The 26,022-nt window shown below is 41.4% G+C and overlaps 2 protein-coding genes across 2 annotated transcripts in view; both read right to left on the bottom strand.

Annotated features, from left to right (window-relative positions):
- The window catches only part of obscnb (obscurin, cytoskeletal calmodulin and titin-interacting RhoGEF b), a 59,165-nt gene extending 49,568 nt beyond the window's left edge, over nt 1–9,597 (bottom strand). The window contains exons 1-12 of the mRNA XM_084008167.1: nt 9,476–9,597; nt 7,114–8,206; nt 4,823–5,092; nt 4,389–4,649; nt 2,944–3,249; nt 2,594–2,860; nt 2,332–2,438; nt 1,926–2,094; nt 1,419–1,694; nt 1,041–1,322; nt 478–753; nt 112–387 (exon numbers count right to left, since the gene is read on the bottom strand). Of these exons, the coding sequence (XP_083864293.1) occupies nt 112–387; nt 478–753; nt 1,041–1,322; nt 1,419–1,694; nt 1,926–2,094; nt 2,332–2,438; nt 2,594–2,860; nt 2,944–3,249; nt 4,389–4,649; nt 4,823–5,092; nt 7,114–8,197 (3,574 nt within the window). The 5' untranslated portion in view covers nt 8,198–8,206; nt 9,476–9,597. The remainder of the gene's footprint in view (nt 1–111; nt 388–477; nt 754–1,040; nt 1,323–1,418; nt 1,695–1,925; nt 2,095–2,331; nt 2,439–2,593; nt 2,861–2,943; nt 3,250–4,388; nt 4,650–4,822; nt 5,093–7,113; nt 8,207–9,475) is intronic.
- Nucleotides 9,598–13,093: 3,496 nt separating this feature from the next.
- atg9b (autophagy related 9B) lies at nt 13,094–25,805 on the bottom strand. The gene is made up of 13 exons (XM_084008194.1): nt 25,112–25,805; nt 24,953–24,996; nt 24,632–24,696; nt 23,406–23,576; nt 21,393–21,534; nt 20,466–21,214; nt 19,966–20,119; nt 19,531–19,710; nt 19,171–19,416; nt 18,686–18,924; nt 18,486–18,579; nt 17,262–17,346; nt 13,094–16,499 (listed from the first exon to the last, which is right to left on the bottom strand). Exons 1-13 carry the CDS (start codon nt 25,218–25,220, stop codon nt 16,339–16,341), a joined length of 2,439 nt encoding a protein of 812 aa, XP_083864320.1. The 5' UTR covers nt 25,221–25,805; the 3' UTR covers nt 13,094–16,338.
- Between the last annotated feature and the right edge of the window lie 217 nt (nt 25,806–26,022).

Below are 26,022 nucleotides of genomic sequence, written 5' to 3'. Positions count from 1 at the left end.
TGTGGATGACAAATACATTTGACCTGTTCCTTGATATATTAACATCTGCAATACTGGTTAAGTACATCAGTCAACATAAATACTATGAGCTAGTTCAGTCCTGGGACCCACCTGCCACCTGGAGTTTGAAGACCAGCTTCTCAGTCCCAGCTTCACACATGTACTCTCCAGCATCCTTCTTCTCCACGCTGTCGATCACCAGCTGGCGACTCTTGCCCTTTGCATCTGCATGGATTGCCTTAGTGGTGGTCAGCAGCTTGCCATCCTTGTACCATTTAACCTCAGTCTTGGTATCAGAAACGTCGCAGCTCAGTGTGGCTTTCTGGGAGAGAGTGGCTTTCACCTCCTTCTGGACTGACTCCTTGTTGGAGAAGGCTGACTGGGCTTCTGATGGAGGAGGCGTGAACAAGCAAATATCAGATCCAATAAACATCCAATCATAAACTATTATTATTCTGAAAGTCCACCCTCCCATACCTGCCACATGTATCTTAAAGACCAGCTTCTCAGTCCCAGCTTCACACATGTACTCTCCAGCCTCCTTCTTCTCCACACTGTCAATCACCAGCTGGCGACTCTTGCCCTTTGACTCAGTATGGATTGTCTTACTGGAGGTCAGCAGTTTGCCATCCTTGTACCATTTCACCTCTGTCTTGGAATCAGCTACCTCACAGCTCCAAGTGGCTTTCTGGGAGAGAGTTGCTTTCACCTCCTTCTGGACTGACTCCTTGTTGGAGAAAGCTGACTCCATCCCTGAGGGTAACGTCAATGAGAAATAAAGTCTTGTTATGAGCACTGTTCACAACAACATAGTCACAGCCTGAGTGAAATGACAAGATGATAATATATAATATCATTATTTACTCTCACAGGAAAACCTCATCAAGACTTGTTTAGATATTTGTCACATAAATGTGTATGGCAACTAACCTTCTACAAGCCCTTAACTCAAATCATTTTCATATAGAAGCTCACAAACTCTTCATTAATTGTTGATGTGTAAAATTCTGTATATAAATAAATCAATGGAGCAATCGTACCTGATACAAATATCTTGAAGACCAGCTTATCTCCTCCAGCTTCGCATGTATACTCTCCAGCGTCGCTCGTCTGCACCTTTTCAATCACCAGCTGGCGAGTATCGCCTTTTACTTCTGAGTATATCGTCCTACTAGATATCAACATCTTGCCGTCTTTATACCATTTCACCTCTGTCTTGCTATCCGAAACACTGCAACTAAGAGTGGCTTTCTGGGAGAGAGTAGCTTTCACCTCGTTCTGGACTGACTGCTTGTTGGAGAAGGCAGATATGGCTTGAGTTTCTGAGAAAGAAATAAGGCATTTATTTATAACATAATAATATCTGGGATGTGCATTCAAGCATTGAATAGTACTATGAAAGCCTCATACGATCTTACCTTTTATCTTGACCTGGAATGTGACTTTGTCTGCTGCGGTCTCACAAGAGTAATGTCCTTCGTCACTTTTCTTGGCATTCTTGATGATGAGTTTCCTTTGAGTCCCTTTGGAGATGAAGGTAGTTCTTTGGTCCTCAGTGATCTTCACTTGATCTTTTTTCCAGACAACGGCCGCGTTAGCAGGAGACACCTCACAGCTCAGCTCAAGATCTCCTTTAAGGGACGATGACATACCCACGGTACCTCTGGCTTTGTTAAGGAACTTGGCAGGTTCATCTTAGAGAAAAATAAAAGTTGGAAATTGAGTCATTTAAATGAATTATCTGTCAATGTATTTTATTCAGTTTCATACAAATAAATTGTGTGTTAATGAGTTGGAGAAGAGTACACATGAAATCTTCGTTAACAATACTTAAATCCCTTGTACCCACCGAGCCCACTTCCCTTCACGCAATCATCTTTGAACCGAGCCTTGACTTTGCTCTGCGATTTTTTTAATGAGCATACCTTTAAGAGCGAGATGCAGGGACACTCTGTCCTCAGCTAAAACACACTCGTAGATGCCAACGTCTTCCTCTGTAACATTGTGTACCATGAGGATCCTCTTGCGGTCGACAATCATATATTCATATTTCTTTCCCATTTTCACCTCACGTCCATCCCTCATCCAAACCACCTGAAGAAACAAACACAGCGCAGATTGACAAAATAGACATGATAAAGTTAAAACGGAGGTTAAAAGAGTACTTACTGGTACTTTTGTATTACCAAGTAGGAGTACGTGTACTAAAATACAAGTGCCTCCTAAACTTGAATTCATGTCCATATGAAATTCTAGCACTTGTTTATATATCTGCTATCTCTGTGAAAGCTAAAAGTAAAGCTGGAAATAATAGAAGTTCCCATCACAAACCTGTGCATCGTAATCCGACACCTCAGCAGTCAGCTGAGCGGTGGCTTGGGCACTGCATATCACCACCTCCAGCACATCTGACTTGTTGATGAACCTAACAGGAGGAGCTAAAAATACAGTTTTCATATAAGTAGGCATTATCGATTTGCTTTTTGCAAAGAATTACCGTAATTAAACTAAAATACAGAGAAGCAAATGTACGACAATATAAGTATAGGATTGTGAGAGTTTTTTCTCCGTTGATAGTAAAGTGGGTGCATACCTTTCACAGATAGGATGCAACTGCTTTGTGAGCCTCCACCCGAAAACTTGACCTCACTTCCGTTCATTTCCATGGTCACGACACGGATGAGCAGAGTGTGTGTGTTCTTGGACCTGGTGATGAGGTAGTCAGCTCCACTACGCAGCAGGCGGCCATTGAGAGACCAGAAGCTGGAACAAACAGCAGACAGCTCCACAGAGATAGAGAACTCCTCACCAGAGACTGCAACGCTGTCCGTAAGGCCTTTCCTGATTTCAGCACTGGGTTCTGGAGACAACAGGCAAACCACGCATGAGAAAGGAACAGTGCAATGCAGTGTAACAGCAAACAACCACCACCATCAGTCTTACCGAGGTAGAAGCTCCCAGGCACCTCCAGGTAAGGACTCTGGCCAAAGTCATTCATGGCAGAGATACGGAACTGGTAGGTGGCTTCTTCTGTGAGGCTGCTGACAATGATCTCTGTTGAAACAATAGTTTCCCCAGCATTGCACCTCTGCCATGTCTGAGCGCCAATCTTCTTCCTCTCCACGATGTAGCCCTTGATAGGCACAGGGCGGTCGCTGTCAGGAGGAGACCACTGAATGGTGATGGAAGACTCAGTCTTGTTCAGCACCACAGCATCGACTGGCGGATCGGGAGGATGCTTCCTTGCAGCTGGAGAAGAAAGATTGATGATCATGCTGTTTAGATGATCGGATGAGTATTGAGTGACGCTAATTAAGTAATAATGTCCTCACATAGCCGACACAAGATGACTTTTCACCTGTGCCTTAACGCATAGATATTATGAATAAAGCTCAACTGGATTTGTAGCATGCTGTCATTTTTTATGTGTCTTTACAGTGAAGTATGTGCAGTATATTGATGCACTGATGAACTGTTTGTCAGACCACAAATGAGACAATTAGCGTTAGTTAGCGAGCACACTCCATGTCCCCCCACTTCACTGCCCGCCACGTCACTTTGCCAGGAGGAGAGCAGACGTGAGCTCCAGAGAAGTGGTCTTCCAGCAGCAGGGATTGAACGGTACGGTAATAACTAACAGCTGTATATTGAAAGGATACAAAAAAAGTAAAAATGGGCGTTCTTGTACCTCACATTACAATCAAAGCAGCAGCTGTTCCTGCCACCACGGCTATAGTCAGACTCTACTGCCCTTTTCAAGCGGGTTGGAGAACTCTGGTGGCCTGCAGGTAATGTAGAAAGGCGGAAGACTCGCACTAGAGCCAGTGTTTGGTATGGCTGTTCTGGGCTACCGTAGAAACATGGCAGTGCAACACATCAGACTCAGTGAGGAGGACTCGCTCCCCATGTAGATATGAGGGGCTCGTTCTAAACTAAAGGAAATGATTACCGGTGAATATACACTAAGGAAAACATTATTGCATTCATAATAAAATAAGACATATTATATTCGATTTCTGCTTATAGATCTCAATCCCGCACACTGGACCTTTAAGGGAAAGGAATCCAAGGCACTCCAAAGACACATAGCACACGTTAAGAAGCCCATATTGGAACGCAGCTGGAGACCAATTTAGACTTGTTAGGAGGTGAAAACAAAGATGATCACATCAAAATGGTAAAGAAAATAACAAAACAGTAAAAAGAACAATAAATTAATGCTACAAAATTAAGATAGTTACTTAAAGTATTGTATGAATTCTCTTTAGTTTGGTAAAATATTTTGTTATTTAAACATTATCTATCACATTTGAAGCCATCCTGACTATGATGCAAACAGGTCAGAAGAAACTGAATGAATTTGAATTAGCCACAAGCGTCATCCTCACCAGTGACAGAGAATCGAGTGGAGGTCTTGCAGTCTCCAGCCACAAAGGCCACTTCTCCTGAGTCATCTGCCTGGCAATCTCTAATTGTGAGCGTGTACTGTCTGAGCACGAAGGCAAATGAAATACGGGAATCCTCTTTCAGCTTCTCGCCATTGCGGGTCCAGTAAGCATCCGGGAAGGGATGCTCCAGCTCCACACAGAAGATCACAGTGTCACTGACAGGGACGACTGTCCTCCGGGGAAGCTTCTTAGTAATGTTGCCTGGAATATAAGAACTAGATGTTAAACAAAGAAACGCCACCACACGCATTGTAGACATATTGACTAGCTGTTCGTAATTTCCCAATTTTTGCAGTATTTTAAGAAGGTCATATTAAGTACCCTCGATAATAGCATTGTAATGCTTGAACATCTAATTTAAGTCTCAACCATACCCAGGACTGTGAGCTCTGCCACGGTGCGACTGCCCTCTTTCATCTCGCAGATGTAAACTCCATCGTCGTTGGTGGTGACATTGTGTATGGTGAGACAACGCAGGGTGCCTTCCTGCTCCATGTGATATTTGGAGCTTTGCTCCAGCCGCGTTTCCTCCATGAACCAGCTGGCCTGGGTGGCACTAACAGGCACCTCACACAGCAGTGTGGCCGACGTTTTTTCTTGCACCTCCACATCCTGAAGCTTCCTTCTGAATGGCACCTTAGGCTCTGACGCAATGAAAAACAAGAGATTCTTCAGGTACAGTCATACAAAATCGACCGTTTCGCAAACTTTCAACATTATATGAAAAAAAATATGAAAAATATATTCCTTCATATCAAATACAGTCATGTTTCTTTCTGTAAAACAAAATACAATGTGTGCTAACATAAACAAACAAATAATAACAATAACAAATGATAACATGACATCCATCTATCAATGAATCTGCAACTTTTAGTGATAACAGAATGTGGATGTGAATGTCTGTAGCTCCATATGGCGCCCTCGGTCCAATGAAATGCAAAGGATTTGATTTAAATCCCCCTTTGGCTATTCAAAATCGTTTTCAATAGACCAAAGCTCTTACACAGGAAGATATGGGCAAACATTTCTGACAACATCGCAAGTGAAATAAAAGCTTTTTGGAAGTAAACAGTGACAGTAAAACACTGCTTATCTAAAAGGTGGGTCAATCAAGGCATGCTCTAGAAAATGCCCGTAAGTAAAGTCGACAATTTCAAATGTTATCTGTGTTACCAGTGAAAATGTTACTGAAATTTGTAAAGATTTACATTTCTTTGTTTCAATGCAAACTGAAGATTCCAATGTGCTTCCTAAAGCTGCTATTTCAATGGAGGCTGCAGAGTTACTCTTGTGCGTTTCCCCTACTTCTTGGATCTGCACCACAAACGAGGGATACAGTTTCAAACTCTATCTGTATCCATACGTTTGGATCTAAGCCAAGAGTTTAGGGATCAAGTGTTGAAACACGTGGAACTCCACTTTGAGTTATGAAGTGCACTGGGTTCAGTAAATCAATCAAAGTACCTACATAAAATAAACACAATATTTACATTTAAATATTTCTGTGAGCCGGTGAGATACAGTTTGGCCCCGAAAGTATCTTAGCTTGTAATTAAGTCACAAGCTTTGAAAACATGCAGTACATACTAAACTTGTCTTTTAAATGTATTCTACTTGTATTGTTCCATTCTGTAGTATGTCTTTTTATTGTAAAATTGATAAATGTTTTTGCATCCACTGAGAGGTAAACATTTATATTTTGCACTGCAAAATGTACCTTTAAATGCCACAAACTAACAACTTGCAACACCAGAAGTGTCCAGTTTCCTGCACAAGGTAATAAACAGGTACATAAGTGCTACAGCACTTATTATCTGAAGTACTGACATAAATCTACAACCCAACAGTTTCCTCCCATGGGCCAGCTTCTTTCCAAGGGAAGTCTCAATAACAGCGGTGCCAATGTGCTCAAGTGAGTGAGAGACCATCTTAGCATCTGTGAACTACTCGCCACCAGCAGAAAATAGATGCAACACAACACCCTACTTCAGAAGAGGAGCCAGAATTCAACCTTGTTGTGAAAAGCCACACACATTTTGAGTTTAAATGATACTTTGGTATATTGATTTGGACATTACGTACAGTAATGCAGTCGACAATGAGTTTATCCTACAAATGTGTAGCTTATTCCTCCATGTTTACGTAATTGCAATTCAACAAATAACACATAAATGAGCTAGACCAATGTGAGTGACATGTTTCTTCACTGTGAAGAATGTAGCCACTGTAGTTTATTTTGAGTTAATCCCCCATACACCATCCTGGTATTATAAATAATCAGTCGGGGCACCAAAAGGGTATTCATATTCAGCTCAATATAGTCCTGTTTGAGCAATGTTGGCTCAAAACTATAGTGTCGAGCTTCTTTAGGAAATTACTTATGAAGTATATTCGTGACTGAGTCATTTTGAGAGATGTGTGTCTTAGCTAGGAACCATTTGGCTTCAGATCTTGGGGCTGGGAAAGACAAGGACTAATAAATTGTAGGTTTTCATGGGATTTGTACTTAATATTAATGAAAACTTGTTAGCTTTGTCGTTTAACTCTTGCTTGAAATATGCTGTAAATGCTAAAAATGAGTGACAGCCTCTATGTTGCTAGATGTGCTGGCAGACTTGTCAAGGATTCTCTTGAATGTGTAGAAAAAAACGATATTGCTTACCTTTGACTGTAACTAACACAGCACTGTAGGTCTGCCCAGCCATATTGGTTGCATTGCATGTGTAGAGACCATTATCACTCTGCTTGCAGTACAGGACCTTGAGGATGAAGTTCTCAGCTTGGTCCTCATAAATGACATGCCTGCGGCCCTCGCTGATGTTTGTTCCATCCTTCCTCCAGATAATGTGGGGCTTCGGGTGACCGGTCACAAAGCAGCTGAGTTTGGCATGCTTGCCTTCAGTCACTGTGCAGGTTCGGGTGAACACACCTTTGGGCAGCTTTGCCAGCGCAGATGCCCTCAGCTCTTGTTCCAGACCCAGACAACTCAAACTATCTGTGATGGCCTTGGTGGAGGAAGAAAGAGAGGATCTGCTTTCTTCAGTGCGATAGATGGAGATGTCCTTCTTCATTTCCTCCTTGCGCTTTTGTAGGTGAGAAAGGAGGGAGGTGTTTTTGTCTACAGCCAGGTGTTGAGAACCCTGGGCATCTACAACGAGAGCTGCTGCAGCGTGTGAACGGCCGACTGTGTTCTGGGCCCTGCAGGTGTAGGTGCCGCTATCCAGGTTACGTACATTTTGGATCTTTAAGGTGCTGTTGTCACTGTCAGAAACAATCTTGATACGGATAGTTTCCCCCAAGTAGCGCCCATCCTTCTCCCAATCGAAGTTGGCATCAGGGTAAGCTACAACCCGGCAGTGGAAAACGACATCGTCTCCCAAACCTACACGTGTAGAGGTAGGCTTAACCATGAAAACAGGGGCCCTCTGAGCCATCTCTGTAGGCAGGGCCACTTTGAGGGTCACAGCAGCATACGCTTCCCCAACGCTGTTTTTGGCCCGGCACATGAATTGGCCACTGTCGTCAAGTGTTAAGTCATAGATGGTGAGGCGGTACACATCTCCATCCTCCACGGTCTTGAAGCGTCCCCCTGATGTCAGCTTCAGCTTGTCCTTTTCCCAGGAGATAAGTGGGGTCGGGCTGCCCACGATGGTGCAGCTCAGCGTGGCATCCTTGCCTGCACACACTGAGAATGCCTTTGGGCGGGTGAGGAACCTGGGGACTCCTCCAAACAAGTTTTGATCCATTGTTTGTTCCTGTAAACAAAGATAAGCTGCATGTAATATTACAATACAGTACCAGACAGGGTCTTCCTATAAAGATTATGCAACACTTAAAGGCAGAGTAGGTCAATTGGAAAAACCAAAGAGACTTTGCCTTTGAACGCATCGCTGAACCGAAAAAGCGAGCTCTCAAGTTCGTCAGAGTGTGCAAAATCAGGAAGCAAGCATTGACAGGCAGGCCCTTTAATTATTTTCTCTGGTCTGGCTTTTTTGATTGGAAGGATTTTTTTACAGTCATGCCATGGCCACAGATTACATTTTTAAATGTTTTTATGTCAGAACATTTCATGTATTCATTGCTACAAAGAAAGTGTTTCTGAATAGAATCACAGACCCTTTAATGGGACACATTAAATTTGTTGAGAACATTTTACAAATACTAATTTGATTGATAATAAATGGATGAATTGCAGTTTTATAATAGAATTTAATAAAGTAAAAACAACAAATACTTTCATCTGAACTGTAACATCTGTGGCTGCACAGTTTGTATGGGGATATGCACCCAAGCCACCGTGAGATAAGACAGTGTGTTGAGTGTACTCTATAAATGTGTTATGAAAATAGACATAAAGCCACAGTGCAGATAGGCATATTTATGGTGGGCAGTTACAGTGTCAGTGAACATAACCCTGTCCTGTTCCCTGCACACACATTCATCAATACAACGACCTAAGGTCATGCCATGCAGGTAGTTTAACAGCACAACGACTAAATTCCCCTGTAAACAAGGTCAAATAAAGCAGATATGTGCCTTTCAAAGAGTGACATTTGCCAGCTTTGTCACCTCTGTCGCTTGAACTGGCCTGTCCCAAAAATAACCTCAGCTGTCAGACCCCGTCTCTGTCCATTGCCATTTGTAGAAGCGCAAGGGATATCAGCTGTTTGATAAGGGAGCCACTTCAGAAAACAGCGTCTATACCTCAGTGTCTAAAAACACGTCTTTACACAACTGTGTAGGAATTCAAATAGTAAAGGATTAGCGGTTTGTCAAACTGCGGAACATGTTTCCATCACGGTTCAACGTTAAGCTAACTGACATTGGGAGGTGTCGCCATGTTAGCTAACTTTAACTCAAAGCACTGACGTAATTGTAACCGTTACAGGTGTTAAAAATACACTAATTATACACTCATGCCATTAAAAGTTGATATAAATAGAAACAAACTGCTGTTACGTTCAAGTTCTCGGTACAATTGTTAAAGTAGCGTCACTTTTGTTCGCCTCACGTTACTTTTTCACCTTGAGTCTTCAGCCACTCAGGTAAAACTGGCGCTGGATCACGTGGGCCCAGTCAGTTGGCCGTCAGGATGTCAGGACGATAGCTCCAACCGCCAATATCACCTTTTTTATTTAGAAGTCCCACCAAAAGAAAATATCTTCTCGTGCTCAAATATCCTTAAAATGGTTGTAAATCCAGGATGGTAGGTGGGAACATCCCCCCCAGGCTCCGGCGGTGTGGGCGGTTGACTACTCTTATTTTCTCTTTCTTCTCTGGTACCTCATGATGCCAAATAGCTGACGTGCCTGGTTTGGCGCAGCCTCCTTTTCCAAAATAGACCCTTCGTTCACCGTGGAGAGACCGGAGCCAGGCTGCTGCTGCTGCTGCTGCTAAATGGTCCTCATTTGCTGCTGCTGGTGCTGGCGGTGGCGGTGGGGCCGCCGAGCAGACTGGCCTGGCCTCTGCTGGACTCGTGCACGCCGCTGCACACGGCCCTATAGCGCCGTAAAACACCTGTAGAGCTGAAGCTTCCGACAATCCTTAATCCCTATGCTCCCCTACATTTATTTGACAGCTTTAAATCACTAGTTATTTGATTTGATATGTAATACACATGCTACACACATTATGCTTACACATAAATGCATCATTTATTATCATCCAATTACAATCAACAATATTCTGAACTGGGCACAGTGAGTACTTTTACTTTTGGTACTTTTAGTATATATAATCAACATTATTCTGAACTGGGCAGTGAGTAGCCTACTTTTACTTTCGGTAGGCTACTTTAAGTATATATCGACGCAAATTATTTTGCGTCGATATATACTTAAAGTAGCCTTTTTCTTTTACTGAAAAATTGAAGTAAATATTGGCTGCATGAATTATGATTTATTTGTATTCTAAACAAAAAGAGGGGGGTATGACATGCAACAAAGGCCCCAACGCTGGACTCAACCCAGGACATACAGTAATGTGCATGAGATGTACCACTGAGTCTAAAAATACTTGAGTTTTTCATAAAAATGACCCCATCTTTATCCAAGGAAAGATAATATTTGAATGCAAACATGTTCAACAGACTTTATGTAATTAAGGGTAGTTCAGGTCTTTACTCTCTCATTTTGTATAAGCAGTGGTGAGTCACTGTGATTTCACATCCACAGGCAATTAGACGGAATTTGAGAAAGAAAAAACAAGAATTATTAATTTCACTTGTACTTTTGAGCCTCTCGCATCTGCAAATTTGTGACCTGCAAATCAATCTCTTGCCACCTCTATCTGTGTCTAATGATCTTTTGGCTCATCTTACTACAGCGTGTGTTGCCAGCCGAGCTCGAGGACGAGCCAAATACAAACTCAAGTGGCTGAATGTGTGTTAGTGTGAGCATTGGGGTTCTTGTTTTTGTCATGTTTGCCAGTTGTGAGGTTTAACTGCTTCGTAATAAGTCTACTTTTTTCAGCCATTTAGATTTCCATAAAGAACCATACCAGTATATGCAGTGAAAGAAGACATTCTGTCATAATTTCCAAACAATAACAATTAATTAGTTGGAAGACTATTATCACAGCTTCTCCTCAGTTTCTTCAGTATCATTCTGTCCATTCAGTAACCTTTGCCTTCTTGTGGACAGTAAGAACATTCCTATCATCCATATGTATGTATGCAGTAAGTGTTAAGGCTAAATATCTATTGAATTGTGACTGAACTTGGGTTGAAGCTCCTGACACATTGCAGTCCACCACCATGTTAACAGCTGCTTTACCCTGCTGGTCAGGCCCATAATTAAGTCATGACTTCATATTTTTCAAAGCCTAAAATACAGTAATGTATTACATTTATCCCTGCAAAAATGCAACATGACATAGCAATCATGAGACAGCAAGGGGGGTAGATTTAGTTCTATCATGCTCTACTTCATCACAGATTTAAAGATCAAATCAAAGAATATTTAATGCAACTCTAGAAACCAGGGGTAACAAGTCCTCCCCCTTTCTTCCCTATTCTTCGGCCTCCATGGCATGTTCTTCCAGAGTGGGCTTCCCCCCAGTGCCAGTGAGTGACAGCAGCAGGTCGCCTGCACCCTGATTTAAACTCTCCGAAACTCTAGCAGACAGTAATCCACTGTTGCTGCTCGCCTCTGCTTCATCCTGTTCTGGCTACTGTGTTTGGTTTCCATGACTCTGTAAAGTATACTGAGAAAGTAAGAAAAATGAAGACCTCGTCTGTCTGTGTCCGTCACTCATTCACCCGCTGATCACCAGTGTGCAATACACGAGAAAGAAATAAAAGCCTGTTTGGTGAATATAAAAATACATTTGAACTTACCTCCAATTGTTTCCCCCCTATATCCTCTGTAATATAATGATAATGATATCATGGATGGCATTTCCACAACCTTTGGTAACCGTCCAAAAGTCACTCTCGGCCAGCAGTCACCCACCCGGAGCACAACACAGCAGAGAGCAGCAGACAGGCACATGTCGCCAGGCTTTGCTGGAGCAAAGATAGCATTAAACACAATTGCAAGTAAAAAAAAAACTGTGATGAGACAATTTTCACAGAATGGTTGCAATGTAATATCTGATTATGGCTTTTCCGTCACGGTTGTATCATGTTCACAGCCCAAACACATGAGTGTCACCTCAAAAGAACATTCGCATAGCAGACGGCAAGTGAGACAAATGGCATGTTCTACGGGGGGGACTTGAACAGCGATAAAAACAGATGAGACAAAATAGTGCATCTCAAAATGGAAGCGTGTGGTGTTTATTTACAATGTGGATAGCGTTTACAGTATCGACAGAGTACACCATTTGGATAAAAGGGGTAGACGGGACACTGAGGTGCCACCGCAGAAAACCAACCTAACTATTCTAATGCACAAAATGAGAACAATCAAAGGTAACTAAACCGAAATGTGTGGAAATCACATCACAAATCACAAACTGGGGGAATAGACTAAAAGGATTTCAATTCAGGCAACAGTGTTTGTTCTTGTAGGCACAGGAGAGCTGGCTGGAAGCTGAGGGGAACCAGTTATATCTGAAAAGACACTGCGAGTGAGGAGAAGAGGAGACAGAGCACTGAAACACAGACGGGGCATGAATACATTCTTGAAAAATCATTCGTTTTTGAGGATTTGCATCAGTGAGCTCTTAATGATGATTTATCAGGTTATAGATCTAATGTATATATAATATGAGATCTTTCTTTTAGTTGTCCGTCATTAGGTACGTTTTTATTGTGTTTGTTTTAATTTCCATCAGTGTTTGAGTTTTTTTTCTGTATTGTTTGTGTTATACCTTGCATTGCTGTCTCCCAGTCTTTTTTGATGCTTCCACTAGGAGTCGCCAATGTCCGACAGTTTCAAATCCCACGCAAAGCTTTGACGTCGGTTTATTTGATCACTGCAGAGAGGTGGGTGTCGTCTATCTCCATCTCTGTACAGTGACTCTAATAGGAAATCTCATCTCAGACGAGAGTTGTAATATAAAAAGGATTCCTCCTTATTCAGAAGGACAAAAGCATCAGTATTGATCGATCACTGTCAGGTTTGTCCCAAAATGTTTCACGTAGTAATCTCACAAGCTGTCCCGACAAACTAGCAACAGCAATACAGAACAAAATAAACGAAAATTTAAATACATTTTTATTTCAAACAACCATCGCATAATCAACCACACATGAAATGATTAAATACACTCAAAATAAGATTTATTTGCCTCTCTACGCACACACAGAAAAACAACACATGTATTGTAAAGCTGTGCTGAAAACAAGTTATTTTGGCATGTTTCATTTTTCAGCTAGTGTTTCTTAATTTACAGAACGAAACAAACAGGCATACCTATGTAACAAAAAAAAAAAACTAAAACATGTCTTAAAACATATTCGACACATCAGGATGAAAACTTAGCACCTTGCCGCCAGTCACTGTGATTGTTGGACTGGTGTAAAAAACCCATAGTAAGATGAGAAGGTTGGCTGTGATGACACCAGCGATTACAAGGCACACTCCTGCTTCTTTAGGATATTGAGGACAGTGCAAATTTAGACACCAGGATAAGAAGAAGTGTGCTGTTTGGATGCAACAGACTGACATGAGATCAGTTTACAACTCATCTTACAAGCCACATCCACAACATACTTGATGCTATACAAGACTTGCCAAAAAAAACAGAAAAAAACTGTACAGAGAATGTGCTGCTGAATCTGTGAAAGCAAATCCAATGGTTTAAATGAAATGGCTTCTATAAAGAGCAATTACCAATGCTTAATACTAAGGCACTGATTCAAATCAAATGACAAACACAACAGTGAGGTGTAAATGTGGAGACCGTCGGAAGAAATCAACTCTGTGCACAAAGCTGAGTCTCTACGACACAAACTCACTGCATGAATAGACAGCGACCACAATACCCATGTATACGCTTATTTAACAGTGCGACGGAGACACACGCCGTTGTCCCCTACAGGGTGAACCTTTACTGACCAGAGGTAAGAATGACCCTATGCGATTGGCCACAGCATTTCCAGGTGGGCCGGCTGTGGACGACGACGATACAATACGTGCTGATGCTTTGCTTATATACAAACAACGAGAAGAGGTCATTCCGGATGAAGACTGACTCAGCGTCCCTTTTGAGACCGGCCCTTTCTACAATGTAACTGATGCAACACACACACACACACACACACACACACACACAGAGACACACACACACACAGACAGACACACACACACACAGACACACACACACACACACACACACACACACACACAGAGAGACACACACACACACACACACACACACACACACACACACACACACACAGACACACACACACACACACACACTAAAAATGTTTATATTCTGTCAGTGCAAAATTCGTAGTTCATATTAGCATAATTACGCAGGTGTCAAAAAGCATTCCTTCTACAGACACATAGTTACTAAACACACAGGAGGGCAAAGACACGTTACCCTCCCAAGTTTTTCAGTTGTGATGGATGACATCTATATTACTGTGATTTATGAAGAACGCAATAAAAAATGGGTGGAAAGATATTTTTGCACACTGCATAGACAAGCAGATTTAGTCCCAGTATATTTTAAGTATAAATCACATTCAAATTCATGCAGCGAGCCATGTTATATTTGCATTAATAAAACCTTTTTATCAGAATGTCAAAATCCAAAATGTGTGTGTGGGGGGGCATATATAATTTGAAAAATAAATTATTTCAGATCATTTAAAATGTTTCCAAATAAATAATACACATACATCACTTAAATATGTGAGGGGTGAACATATAATAAATAAACCTAATGCTAACAAATGATGCATATTTGAAACTTTGAAAGAATAAAGCCAACACTGAGAGGATCTGCCGTCTTAAAATCTTCAAACCTAAAGCTGCAGAAGCAAGCATGCGCACTCTGAAATCAGCCCTTGTGATGAAGTTCCATGTATTTACGTGAGTGTTTTAGAAAAAAGGACGCAAACAAAATGCTAATGAGCGCAATTTGTAAAAGCAATACCACCCTGTTTTGTTCTTAAAATCTATTTCTGGGCCGTCAACGCTCGACTCAAAACATCTGCTGGGCAACAACTAAGAACAGAAAGTGGAAGGGATTCCATTTACACCTGCCATTAAAATCAAAATGCAGTTAAAAGATGCATCTGCACACTTAAAATAACCCCACATGTACTTTATATATATATATATATATTTACACAAGAGCAATTACACTGCAGAGGTAGTGATTGGATTATTAGTTTTTCTCCACCACCGCTGAGGTAATACGGAAAAATAGGATTTAAATGCATGTTTTTTTATATGGGTGTTAAGGCATAAAGCCGACTTTACGTCGGGCTTAAATAGACTCAAAAGACATCTTGTATCTGCATTGGGATTTTGACGCCAAGTGTATTTGCGGCCCATGAGTGAATTCTTGTTTTTGAGGAATAATGTGTTGATAGATCAGCTGTGGAAATATTAATACTGAGTAAAATCTGCATTTAGGACCACTAAACACAGACAGCAGCATTGAAGCATGTGCATGTCTGAATGAAAGACTTGTTTTGACAGGTACACGTGGTGTTTTAGTAGTACGGCTCGTGTAAAAGTCAGCTCTCTATCAAATCAATACTTGGTATCATTTTTCAAGGATAAGCTCTGGTGGTAAAAACTTTCAAAGGATAACTAAGACGCAAAAGTGTATTTACAAATCAACGGGTTTCATCAGCACAACAAAAAAAGGTAATTATCTTGTTCGGACAGCTACTATACAGTTTGCAGTCTTTGTAGCACAGATGATCCCTCTGTGAGAAACGTCCATCGTCTTTTGTGATGCACAAATACTGGAAGCGTCTCGACGGGCCTTTTGCACTCCTTTTCACACAGCGATTATGAATACACTACATTGTCTCTCTGTCACTTTACACATAGTTTGTCTGTACAGGTTCATGATAACGTTGAGATGAATCGGACGGAAGACATATGGTTTCCCTGATGCCATAGTCTGCCTGATGTGACAGGAGGAGGCGGTGCAGAGACAGTGGTTATTACATGAGCCTCTCCTGTTAACAAATGCTGAATAAAGTTTTAAAGGTCTATGCTGAGTTCTCCATGAAGATTATCTAAGGCCACAATGTTCATAGAAGAAAAGTAAAATGTAAACACTATTTAAAAAAGAAAAAGAAAAAAAGGAGGACAAATTATCATGGCGATATATCCCTTGTAAGATAAAAGGCCATTTTTTTGTTAGGTTTGACAAACACACAGGGTAAAGAACCACAAAGCATAGATCGTAGACTTGTGTCCTAATAAGGAGTTTAAAAGAGAACATATACCTTATGAGATAAGGCACTTCAACAACTACTCCCAGTGTTGTGTCCCTGCTTTGGAGTAGAGCCGCTGTTAATCTCCTGATCATCTTCATTCTCCTCCTCCTCCTCCTCTTGCCAGCCACCAAGGTGGACAGGGATGGGCATGTTGATGCTGGAACTGAGGCCACTGTGTGCCTGGAAACCTGATGAGAGTGTTGATATGGAGTCAGAGTCTAGATAACGCAGAAATGATAATAAATTATTATCATTATCATTTCAATGAGATTATTTTTTGTGATGAGTTTTACACGTTTAAGCTGTCAAAGGCCAGTTTTAGTCCATTTACTACTACTATAACTACAAGTCATATACGAATACTTTACTTCAAACCTCATAGTCGCAATGAGCTTTATATTTGCAGTTATATTATCGTCGTCAGTGCAGGTTTGGTTTCTGCACTGCATTACCGTGTAGTATAGCGTCAATTTGACAAACATTCAAGCAGACATATTTGCTTCTACAATCTATAATAACTGAATCTAAAGTCTCTCAAGGCTTTGCAGTTGTTGTTCTGACTGGAGTGTGTAATTAAGTGCTGCAGATTCAGGTCATGACTGTGATTTCAGTACTACAGCAATATTTTCCCCATTGCACAGTTATTAGATTCAATAGTAATGTACATGTTTTTATAATAATTCGGCTCTAAAATCCTCACTCAAACTAACCAATCTAAAAGAACTGCACACTGCCAGGAATTTGTCACTTGCTTTCTCAGCTGACTGTTTAGAATAGAATATAGAAAGTGGACCTGGTTTTTGCAACCAAAGAAGTCGCCCCCTGATGGCCAGTAGAGAGAATGCAACTTTAAGGCACTGTGTTGGCTTCAGCTTTCAGAACTGAGAGTTGTCACATGGCCATAGTGCTATTTGCAAAGTTCTTATAAAAAATAAAAAATAATAATTTACCAGTGTTTGTGTGCAGATCTCTCATTGGCACTGGGTTCTGCCAGTGGCCCGAAGTTCTCTGTGGGTGGGAGCTCTGCTGGTGGAGCTGGGGAGACAAGACGTTTGTAAATGTACAGTAAAACAAGCCGTGGTAAATGTACAGTAAAACGAGCCGTTGTAAATGTATAGTTAAACAAGCCATTGTAAATGTATAGTAAAACGAGCCGTTGTAAATGTACAGTAAAACGAGTCATTGTAAATGTACAGTAAAACAAGCCATTGTAAATGTATAGTAAAACGAGCCGTTGTAAATGTACAGTAAAACGAGTCGTTGTAAATGTACAGTAAAACAAGACGTTGTAAATGTACAGTAAAACGAGTCGTTGTAAATGTACAGTAAAACAAGCCGTGGTAAATGTACAGTAAAACAAGCCGTGGTAAATGTACAGTAAAACAAGCCGTTGTAAATGTACAGTAAAACGAGTCGTTGTAAATGTACAGTAAAACAAGCCGTGGTAAATGTATAGTAAAACAAGCCGTTGTAAATGTACAGTAAAACAAGCCGTGGTAAATGTACAGTAAAACGAGTCGTTGTAAATGTACAGTAAAACGAGTCGTGGTAAATGTACAGTAAAACGAGTCGTTGTAAATGTACAGTAAAACGAGCCGTTGTAAATGTACAGTAAAACAAGACGTTGTAAATGTACAGTAAAACGAGCCGTTGTAAATGTACAGTAAAACAAGCCATTGTAAATGTACAGTAAAACAAGCCGTGGTAAATGTACAGTAAAACGAGTCGTTTTAAATGTACAGTAAAACGAGCCGTTGTAAATGTACAGTAAAACAAGCTATTGTAAATGTACAGTAAAACGAGCCGTTGTAAATGTACAGTAAAACGAGCCGTTGTAAATGTACAGTAAAATGAGTCGTTGTAAATGTACAGTAAAACGAGCCGTTGTAAATGTACAGTAAAACGAGCCGTGGTAAATGTACAGTAAAACAAGCCGTTGTAAATGAACAGTAAAACAGAGCAGTAAACTGTCCACAGTGTTTTACAAGGGATAGTGAAAAGTGTTATTCCACCTGAAATTATCTTTTGAGGATATTTTTCATCACCATAAAACTGGCTACCATTGGAAAACATTGAAACTGACTGTAAATCAAAAGATTTGTTGTGGGCAAACAACAGAGACAAGAAGGATCCATAAATTGAGGTCAACTCAACGCTTGGAGGCAGGAAATTACCTCATGCAAGTAGATGGCATGGAGACTCATCTCTGCTGAGGCAAACTCTGAGTTCAGTGTATTGCTCCGGAGGCGAGAGTCACTGTTGGACATACTGAAAACAACAAGAATTTGCATTTATTCACAAATTGCACCAAGCACAATTCTAGCTAAAGTATGTGAATAATGTTGTGGAGAAAAATGCAACGTGTGATAAGTACCTGTCAATGAAGGTGCGATCGCTGCGGTACATGGTGCCTTCAGGGTGGACGGACGAGTGAAGGAGGCCATGTGAGCGGCTGCGACTGGTATGTGGGAGCTGAGAGGTGGACAAGGAGGCCAGGACACTGGCAGCAGCGGAAGCAGCGGTGCTTGGTGGGATGAAGCGATGGTCTCGCCCTTGTAGTCCAGACGCCGTTAGAATGGGGTGAGCCAGGACACTCGCCAACAGATTATCAGGCTGGAAACAGCAACACATGTCAATACAGAGCCGCTAAGTAAACACTTTAACATAGAAAGGATAAACATTGATACTCTACTGTTTTTTCAGAGGAAATAGCCAGCACTTTATAGATCAATGGTTTAAGTAGATACATCTGTTTGGGAATTGTTTAATTATCCCGTAGAAATGAATGAATTAATTGAATTTACGCCGTTCAATATCTGGTCAATATGGCTAGTACATGTCATCCTCAAGGGCTCTTACCCCAGTGCCAGACTCGTTGGACTGCAGTGAGGCGCAGAGCGGGGCCTCAGAGAGCAGCAGCTGGGTGGAGGGGCCACCCTGTGCATCGTGCTGCACCTTATCCTTTAGATGACCGATAAACACTGAGCTCTCCTGAGGCGGCTGCCAGCGTGGGTTCTTAATGGTGAAATGCATAAGAGACAACTCTGTCTTGCCATTTTCAGCTTGTTGGTATATGGAGGCTTCCGTCTGGCCCTCTGACAGCCACTGCAAAAACATTTACAGATATACATTAATTCGAGCAACAACATCAAGACATTAAATTAAACTAGAGATCTATGACTCTCCTTGAGATCTCCAGTTTGAAAAAAGGAATCTTACTGTTGGGTTTCCATGGCGTCTGATGTCCATCTGCGCAAAGGAACAGATGTCTCCAACTCCAACCACCTCCACAGTGAAGTTCCTGAAGAAGTCAATGATCTCTAGAGACTTATTCCTCAGGTGGAAGATGAGAATGAAGGGTGTGACAATAGGACTGAGCAACTCCTCCAAGATGAACACCTGATTTGGGCAGAGGAAACACTGATTATACATCGTCCAATTTAAATCTATTTCTATTCTACTGAAAGTACACAATGTTCCCTAAAATGTATCAATAATCTATAATGTACTATTAAGACTGTATCCGGTCTGAAAAAGTATTATCAGTGATCAGGTGCTACATTAAAAGGATCATCATCACAAACAAACACACAACCATCATTTTAGTTGACAAATGTGTTCCTATCCCATCCACTGAGTTTCTCCATCCCTCACCGCTTTGTACTGGAACAGCTGCGCCACCTCGTCACGGGTCTCACTCTTGTTAGCATTGCCCCTCCAGTGGTCTGGCATGTAGTGAATGTGTGCCAGCATGCATTGCAGCAGCTGTTCTGGACACCACACCATATGCTCATCTGGGATGAAGGACCTGGTTTAGGACAGGTACAACATATGTAACGTACCACTATACATTAAAAAAAACATACATAGTTTTCAGTGTAGTTTCATTTTTGACTGGGGATATGTTACTGATTAGGTTGTTTTTTTAACAAATAACCTGACCCCCTCCATCACACACCTTGAAAAAAGCTTCTGGACACAAATAAAATATGAACGGAAATGAATGAATTACTCAAACATGAATAAACATTAAAAATCATAATATATTATATTGAACAGTCTGTATGTCATGACACAAACAGCAAGTGAGTTACAATGTAACAATACTGATCCTGAAATGGCCCCAGTAAAAACAACTGGTTCTGAAACCTCACCTAGTGATAGTGATGACCACTCCCAGCACAGTGATGGCGGTCAGAATGTGCTGCACTGTCAGAACATCCTCATCATAGACTGTCAGTGCAATGAGTACAGCCAAAATTGAGCCTGAGAAGAAGGCCAAGTTCTTAGCAAGCACCGTCAGCACTGGTGATGTGAAGGAGTTCATGTATTTGGAAGTGGGTTTGTAGCCACGGCCTAAACGTCCATGCAGCTCATGGTCCAGCTCATTGAAGTGTCGCAGGTACAAACGGCCGTACAGGGACCAGCGTCGTGCACCGAGGCTTCCGGGTTCTCTGCGGATCACTTCGGTATAGCTGAAGAAAGCGTAGAGCACCTGCCACACCAGGATGAACGGACACAGCAGCAAATTGGCCAAACCCATCAGCAGAATGACTCTACTGAGCTGCTGTGCCAGCTCTAGGCGGTTCCCATTCCGCTTGTACTTGGGATGCAGGTTCCACTTATTCTGAAATAGAGAGCCAGGACCCCAGAAGAGGATGAGCTCAAAGTTGTATTTGAGGCCCTGGGTGAGGAACACCACATTGCCCAGCAGGGGGAGCTGCAGCTGCACTGGCAGCAGTGATTTGTTTATCATGGCCACCATGTAGTTCTTGAATCGCAGGATGCGGTGATAGATGTCAAGTTCAGTGAGCTCTTTTTTGTGTATGCACATTTGCTGTTCTCGTTGCAAGCTGATGAGCCGGTCCTGGACTTCCTGCCATGTGAAGTTGCATAGTTCGTCCTGGGACAAGGGGGCAAGGAGCACAAAGTAAGCACACTAATACTACAGAGAAAATGCACGACAACACAACTCATCATTTTAGGGAAGATTTTTATCACCATAAGCACATACCATTTGTCATAACATTGATTTCCTTTGGCTGTAATTACCATGTAAGGTCTCCAGGTGTAGCACTTACCATTCGGATCTTCAGCGCTTTGATGTAGAACTGCCTGATCTCCCAGTAGCTTAGAACATTGCAAAAGACTTTAACAAGTCGATAGATCCAGAAGATGGCTGCCATGATGAGAAGGAATATTATCCAACTGTCCTCTTGAATCCTGAATAGAAACAAAAGCCTCTTTCAGATATGGCTGGGTTTATGAGTCTGTTAGAAATGGATTTTGGTCAATCAGACATGGGTGACTTTGTAAATATTCAGACATGGGTGACTTTGTAAATATTCAGACATGGGTGATTTTGTAAATATTCAGACATGGGTGACTTTGTAAATATTCAGACATGGGTGATTTTGTAAATATTCAGACATGGGTGACTCCAATGTTACTTAAAAATGCGTCAGGACGTTTACAGAAAGAGCCCCAATGCTTGCACAATATTTAGAAGGGAATGGAAAGACAGCGAGCCTATAAATATCGTGATAAAGTGGTTAAGGGGAAGGCTAATTTGAAATCTGGGATTCAGAATAACATCTACATGGAACTCTACACTTACACTCCCCATCCTCTTACGACCATGTAAATAGACCCTTTAATAGGTATTTAACTAACATACACATGGAAGAGAAAATGTATGTTGTCATGTATCAAACTGACACTAAACTCCTGTTTGCAAGTTGTGGGGGACACGGCCTGCTTGCTTCATTCTCTATAATAAAGGAATCTTCCAAGAACATAACACAGAACAGACTGGGCATTAGTTACCCACATTTATAAACTTATATTAGCTACTATTAGTGCAGTTTTACATTATTTCTATATCATTTTATATATTTATTTTTCAGATATAATAAACAAATTCTGAGAAAGTATCTGGCTTGAAAATGGAAACTAGAGAGGTTATGAGGATATGAGGAGGACAGAGAGGTTCCAAACTTTGGAACAAGCCGTTCCCAAATTAGAACTCTAAGCGGTAATATGTCACTGATATAAATGACTATTGAGCCACAGGCACCATCAAGGAACAAATTAACACGTGGCCTATTAGACAAGCTGGAGAAAACAAGCAGAGGCCAGGCTAGATCATGGAAAAAAATGTGACAACATGAGAATAGAGGAGGATTTGTCCCTTTCAGCCGGCTAGTGAGGTATCATGTGGTCGTAAGCTTGCTGGCCCACATCCTGACTGAGTTGTCAGTATCTCAGCTGAACTGTCATACTTCACCAAAGCTATCAATTACATAGTCCTACTCCCTAAAGCCGGTCTTACCACAGAGCACAAATACCTTCCCAGAAGTAACCGTCAGTTAGAGGAATGTGGCAACTCAAAGCTACCAATCTAAGGTACAAATAAACAAACAAACAAACAAAACTGCAATACATTTAATAGAAAATCAAATGAAACATCAAATCTATCTGGTAAAAACATACGCTTTTAGATAGAACTTTTAAAAAACTAAAATAGCCTTTAATGCTAGCTTTTAGTCTGCTATTACCAATGGTATTGAGAACTTTCTTTTTTTTCTTGGATGTGTGTTGAAGTTGTTTCTTTTTGTTTAAAATTAAGTCTAAACTAAACAATGGATAGTCAGGTTGGCTCATAACTGATTACTAGTCATAGTAGTGTCATAAAAATACTTTCATGGCTTAGAGTGCTGATAGTTAAAGAGATATTGTGTACCATTAGAAATACAAGCGAGCGAATCCTCATGGTCTTCTGGGGTAAATCAAGAAACCTACATGATACAGCTAAAAACTCAGTGGCAGTCTGATGCCACATCTGACACAATCCAATAAGAAATGAAGTCTGATGCAATTGCATTACGACAGCCAAATGAAATTCCTCCGAGACCAAGTCTGCTTGAGAACAAAGCATTGAATATAAAGTAGTTGGAATCAGAAGACTGGTATATAAGTTATTGTGACTGTTTAAACGTTTCCATCAATTCACCTTAACTTTTTCTCCCCAGAGAGGAAAAAAATACACTTTCACACTACAAAACTCTCCATAATAGTGTTTTAAACAGGATTACCTCTGAGTGCACTGCTCACTAGGGAGGATGGCATCTGGAAGAGTGACCTTGTTCCTGTCCGAGGGCTGCTGGCCCTGCCCGGTGTGGTTGACTGCTCGATTGGCAAACAGGACATCATACTCCACGCAGTTGACAAGGAACGTTGTGAATGTGACAACAAACAACAACTGACTGTATGAGAAGAAAAAAGACGAAGAGATTAGGCAACATACTTAATGACACAAAAATAAAACTGGAATTAACAGCAAAAACGATGTGGTAAGTGACTTTAATTCAACAAGCTACATACAGTGCACTCTGCAATTACTGAGGAGTGATTCATGTGCAAATGCACTTAATGCAGACAAAACAGATCAATTACAGTTCCCTTAAAAATTAAATATATTGACAGGCTGAGGCTTGTTTTGGCCTGTCGTCATGTGGACAGATTTCCCCTCAGGTCACCCCCTAACAGACGAGCAACTTGTAGTAAACACTGTATGCAACTGATGCAGTCTTGTAACCCCAGCTACATTCTTTAGCTAGCTACTCAGCAATTCAAGCAAATAAGGGTACCGTTAGCTACTGCTAACTTGCTAGTCTGACAACGCTTGTGTAACCCTACATGTGGTAACATTAAAAACTACTGGACGGCAGATAAGAATTAAGTAGACAACTCTTCAGCAGATATGGGGCCACATTTTATTAAGTGAATGGTTTAAGGGGTCCCATAATAATAAGCCAACTGTGACCAGAATCTGACAAAAACCGGATCGGGACCCATTAATAGAGATGGCCTACTGGTAGCCGCAACAGCTCATCTCAGACGGCAGGGACTGAGACAAACGGACACGTTGCCTTGGTGATGTGATTATGGCTAACGGAATACGTCATACCAGGAGAAATGATCCGACAAATGATTATTCTAATAATAATAGTAATAAGGTTAATATGAATACGTTGATGAAAATGTTTTGTGTTTTCGTGTTAGGAAATCATTTCACATGAGCTTCTCAGTACAGCTGCTTTTGAAATGATCCGGCTGAACTTGCTCATGTTGAAGCCAGAGGCAAACTTAACTGTCAGAATAACAACATGGAATATTGCCAGTGACAGCCCATGTCCTACTAACAACAAGTGTCCTGTTGGAACTGCAAACCCAACCTAATGTGTTTTAATTCCAAACAACATATCACAGTGTGTCACATGAGAGCAGGTAACTCTGGGCATCTGAATTATGTACTTACATGAGTTCAAAGAACTCTGATAACATCATACAAGCGAAGCCATTCTTCTGATGAAAGTGATAGATGTGGACAGGTTGGTTAAGGAAAATCTGAAAGAAATGACATCTGAAAACATGAAACAAAGCCTTAAACTCAGTGAGTCACTGAAAACACCTTAACTCAGGGCTCTGCAGGTATATACTGATCCTTGTAGTAACACTGTAAAAGTATATGGCAGTGATGAAGTAAACACATTCATGAGATTCTATCTTACTTAGCCTGTGGGTCAGCAGGTCAGCAAGGACACCTGCTACTGAACTATACTATAACTTAAAAGGATATCCTCTTGAAGAAGTTATCCAGGTTCTTGATATGGTGCCATGAGTCTGTAACACAAATGAAAGCATTTTGTCAAGGTTGCATTTTTTTCCCTTTTTAACGAATTCATGTATTAGTTACAAGACAATATACTTCATACTTCAGTCGTGAAGACATGTTTACCTTTCAGGCCTTCTGGCACATGGACCGGTAAATCCTCCTCCCCTGGTGGCGAGTCCTCCTCAAAGTCCTCGATCCTCTGATACTCCTGGTAAGCTTCAAAGTTGGCCATTGTGCTTCACATTCTTAAAGTCCACCCCACCAACCGACGAAGAACTTGTAGTTAAACACAATATGAAAACGAAAGCGGTCTCGTAACCTCTGCTACATTCTGTAGCTAGCGCCTCAGCAGCAGACCAAAAATAAGGGTTGCGTTAGCCAAAGCTAACAGCTTGCTAACTTGCTAGTCTAACGACCGTGTAACCATAAACTACCACGGTAACTGAAAAACACTGAGTGGCAGTAACGAATTAAGCAGGTGAATCTTCGGCAGGTTAACTTGTGGACGTTAGTCAGCGACGTTGACGCTTCAGAGCCTGAGCCAAGCGTCCGGTGGCAGGTTAGCCTGTGGATGATTCAGCCGCTCATGCAACCGGGGTGAAACGGTTTGTTTTGTTCCTGACTTGCTCCGTCCGTCTGCTGATGTCCGGATCTTCTCTCGTTCTTTGCCTAACAGTCTAATCTTGACCAGACACCGTTTGATACGCGCAGCTACGTATTAATAATTCACGGCACGGCTGTCTTCCGTCTGTCGCGAGGTCCGTTCGTTGCTTTCCAAAAATACACCATCCAGTGCGTGTGTCCACTGTTTTTGTCTTGCACAAACAGATGTCAACAAAACGACATTGGCGTCACTTCCGTCTGGGAAATTAACGTAATTTCCGGGTATGCGTTGTAGTTTTCTCACGGTTTCCCAACTCCCACCTTTGTTTACACAAGAGTGTTGCACAAATATCTTAATACAATTTAGTCACATATTTTTGAGGTAAAGTAGCAGTCCGTTGTCGCAAATTAATATTGGCAATAAAAAACAC

The sequence above is a fragment of the Eutrigla gurnardus genome (genome assembly GCF_963514095.1).
Source record: "Eutrigla gurnardus genome assembly, chromosome: 4".
Lineage (NCBI taxonomy): Eukaryota > Metazoa > Chordata > Actinopteri > Perciformes > Triglidae > Eutrigla > Eutrigla gurnardus.
This window is presented reverse-complemented; position numbering and strand designations above follow the sequence as displayed.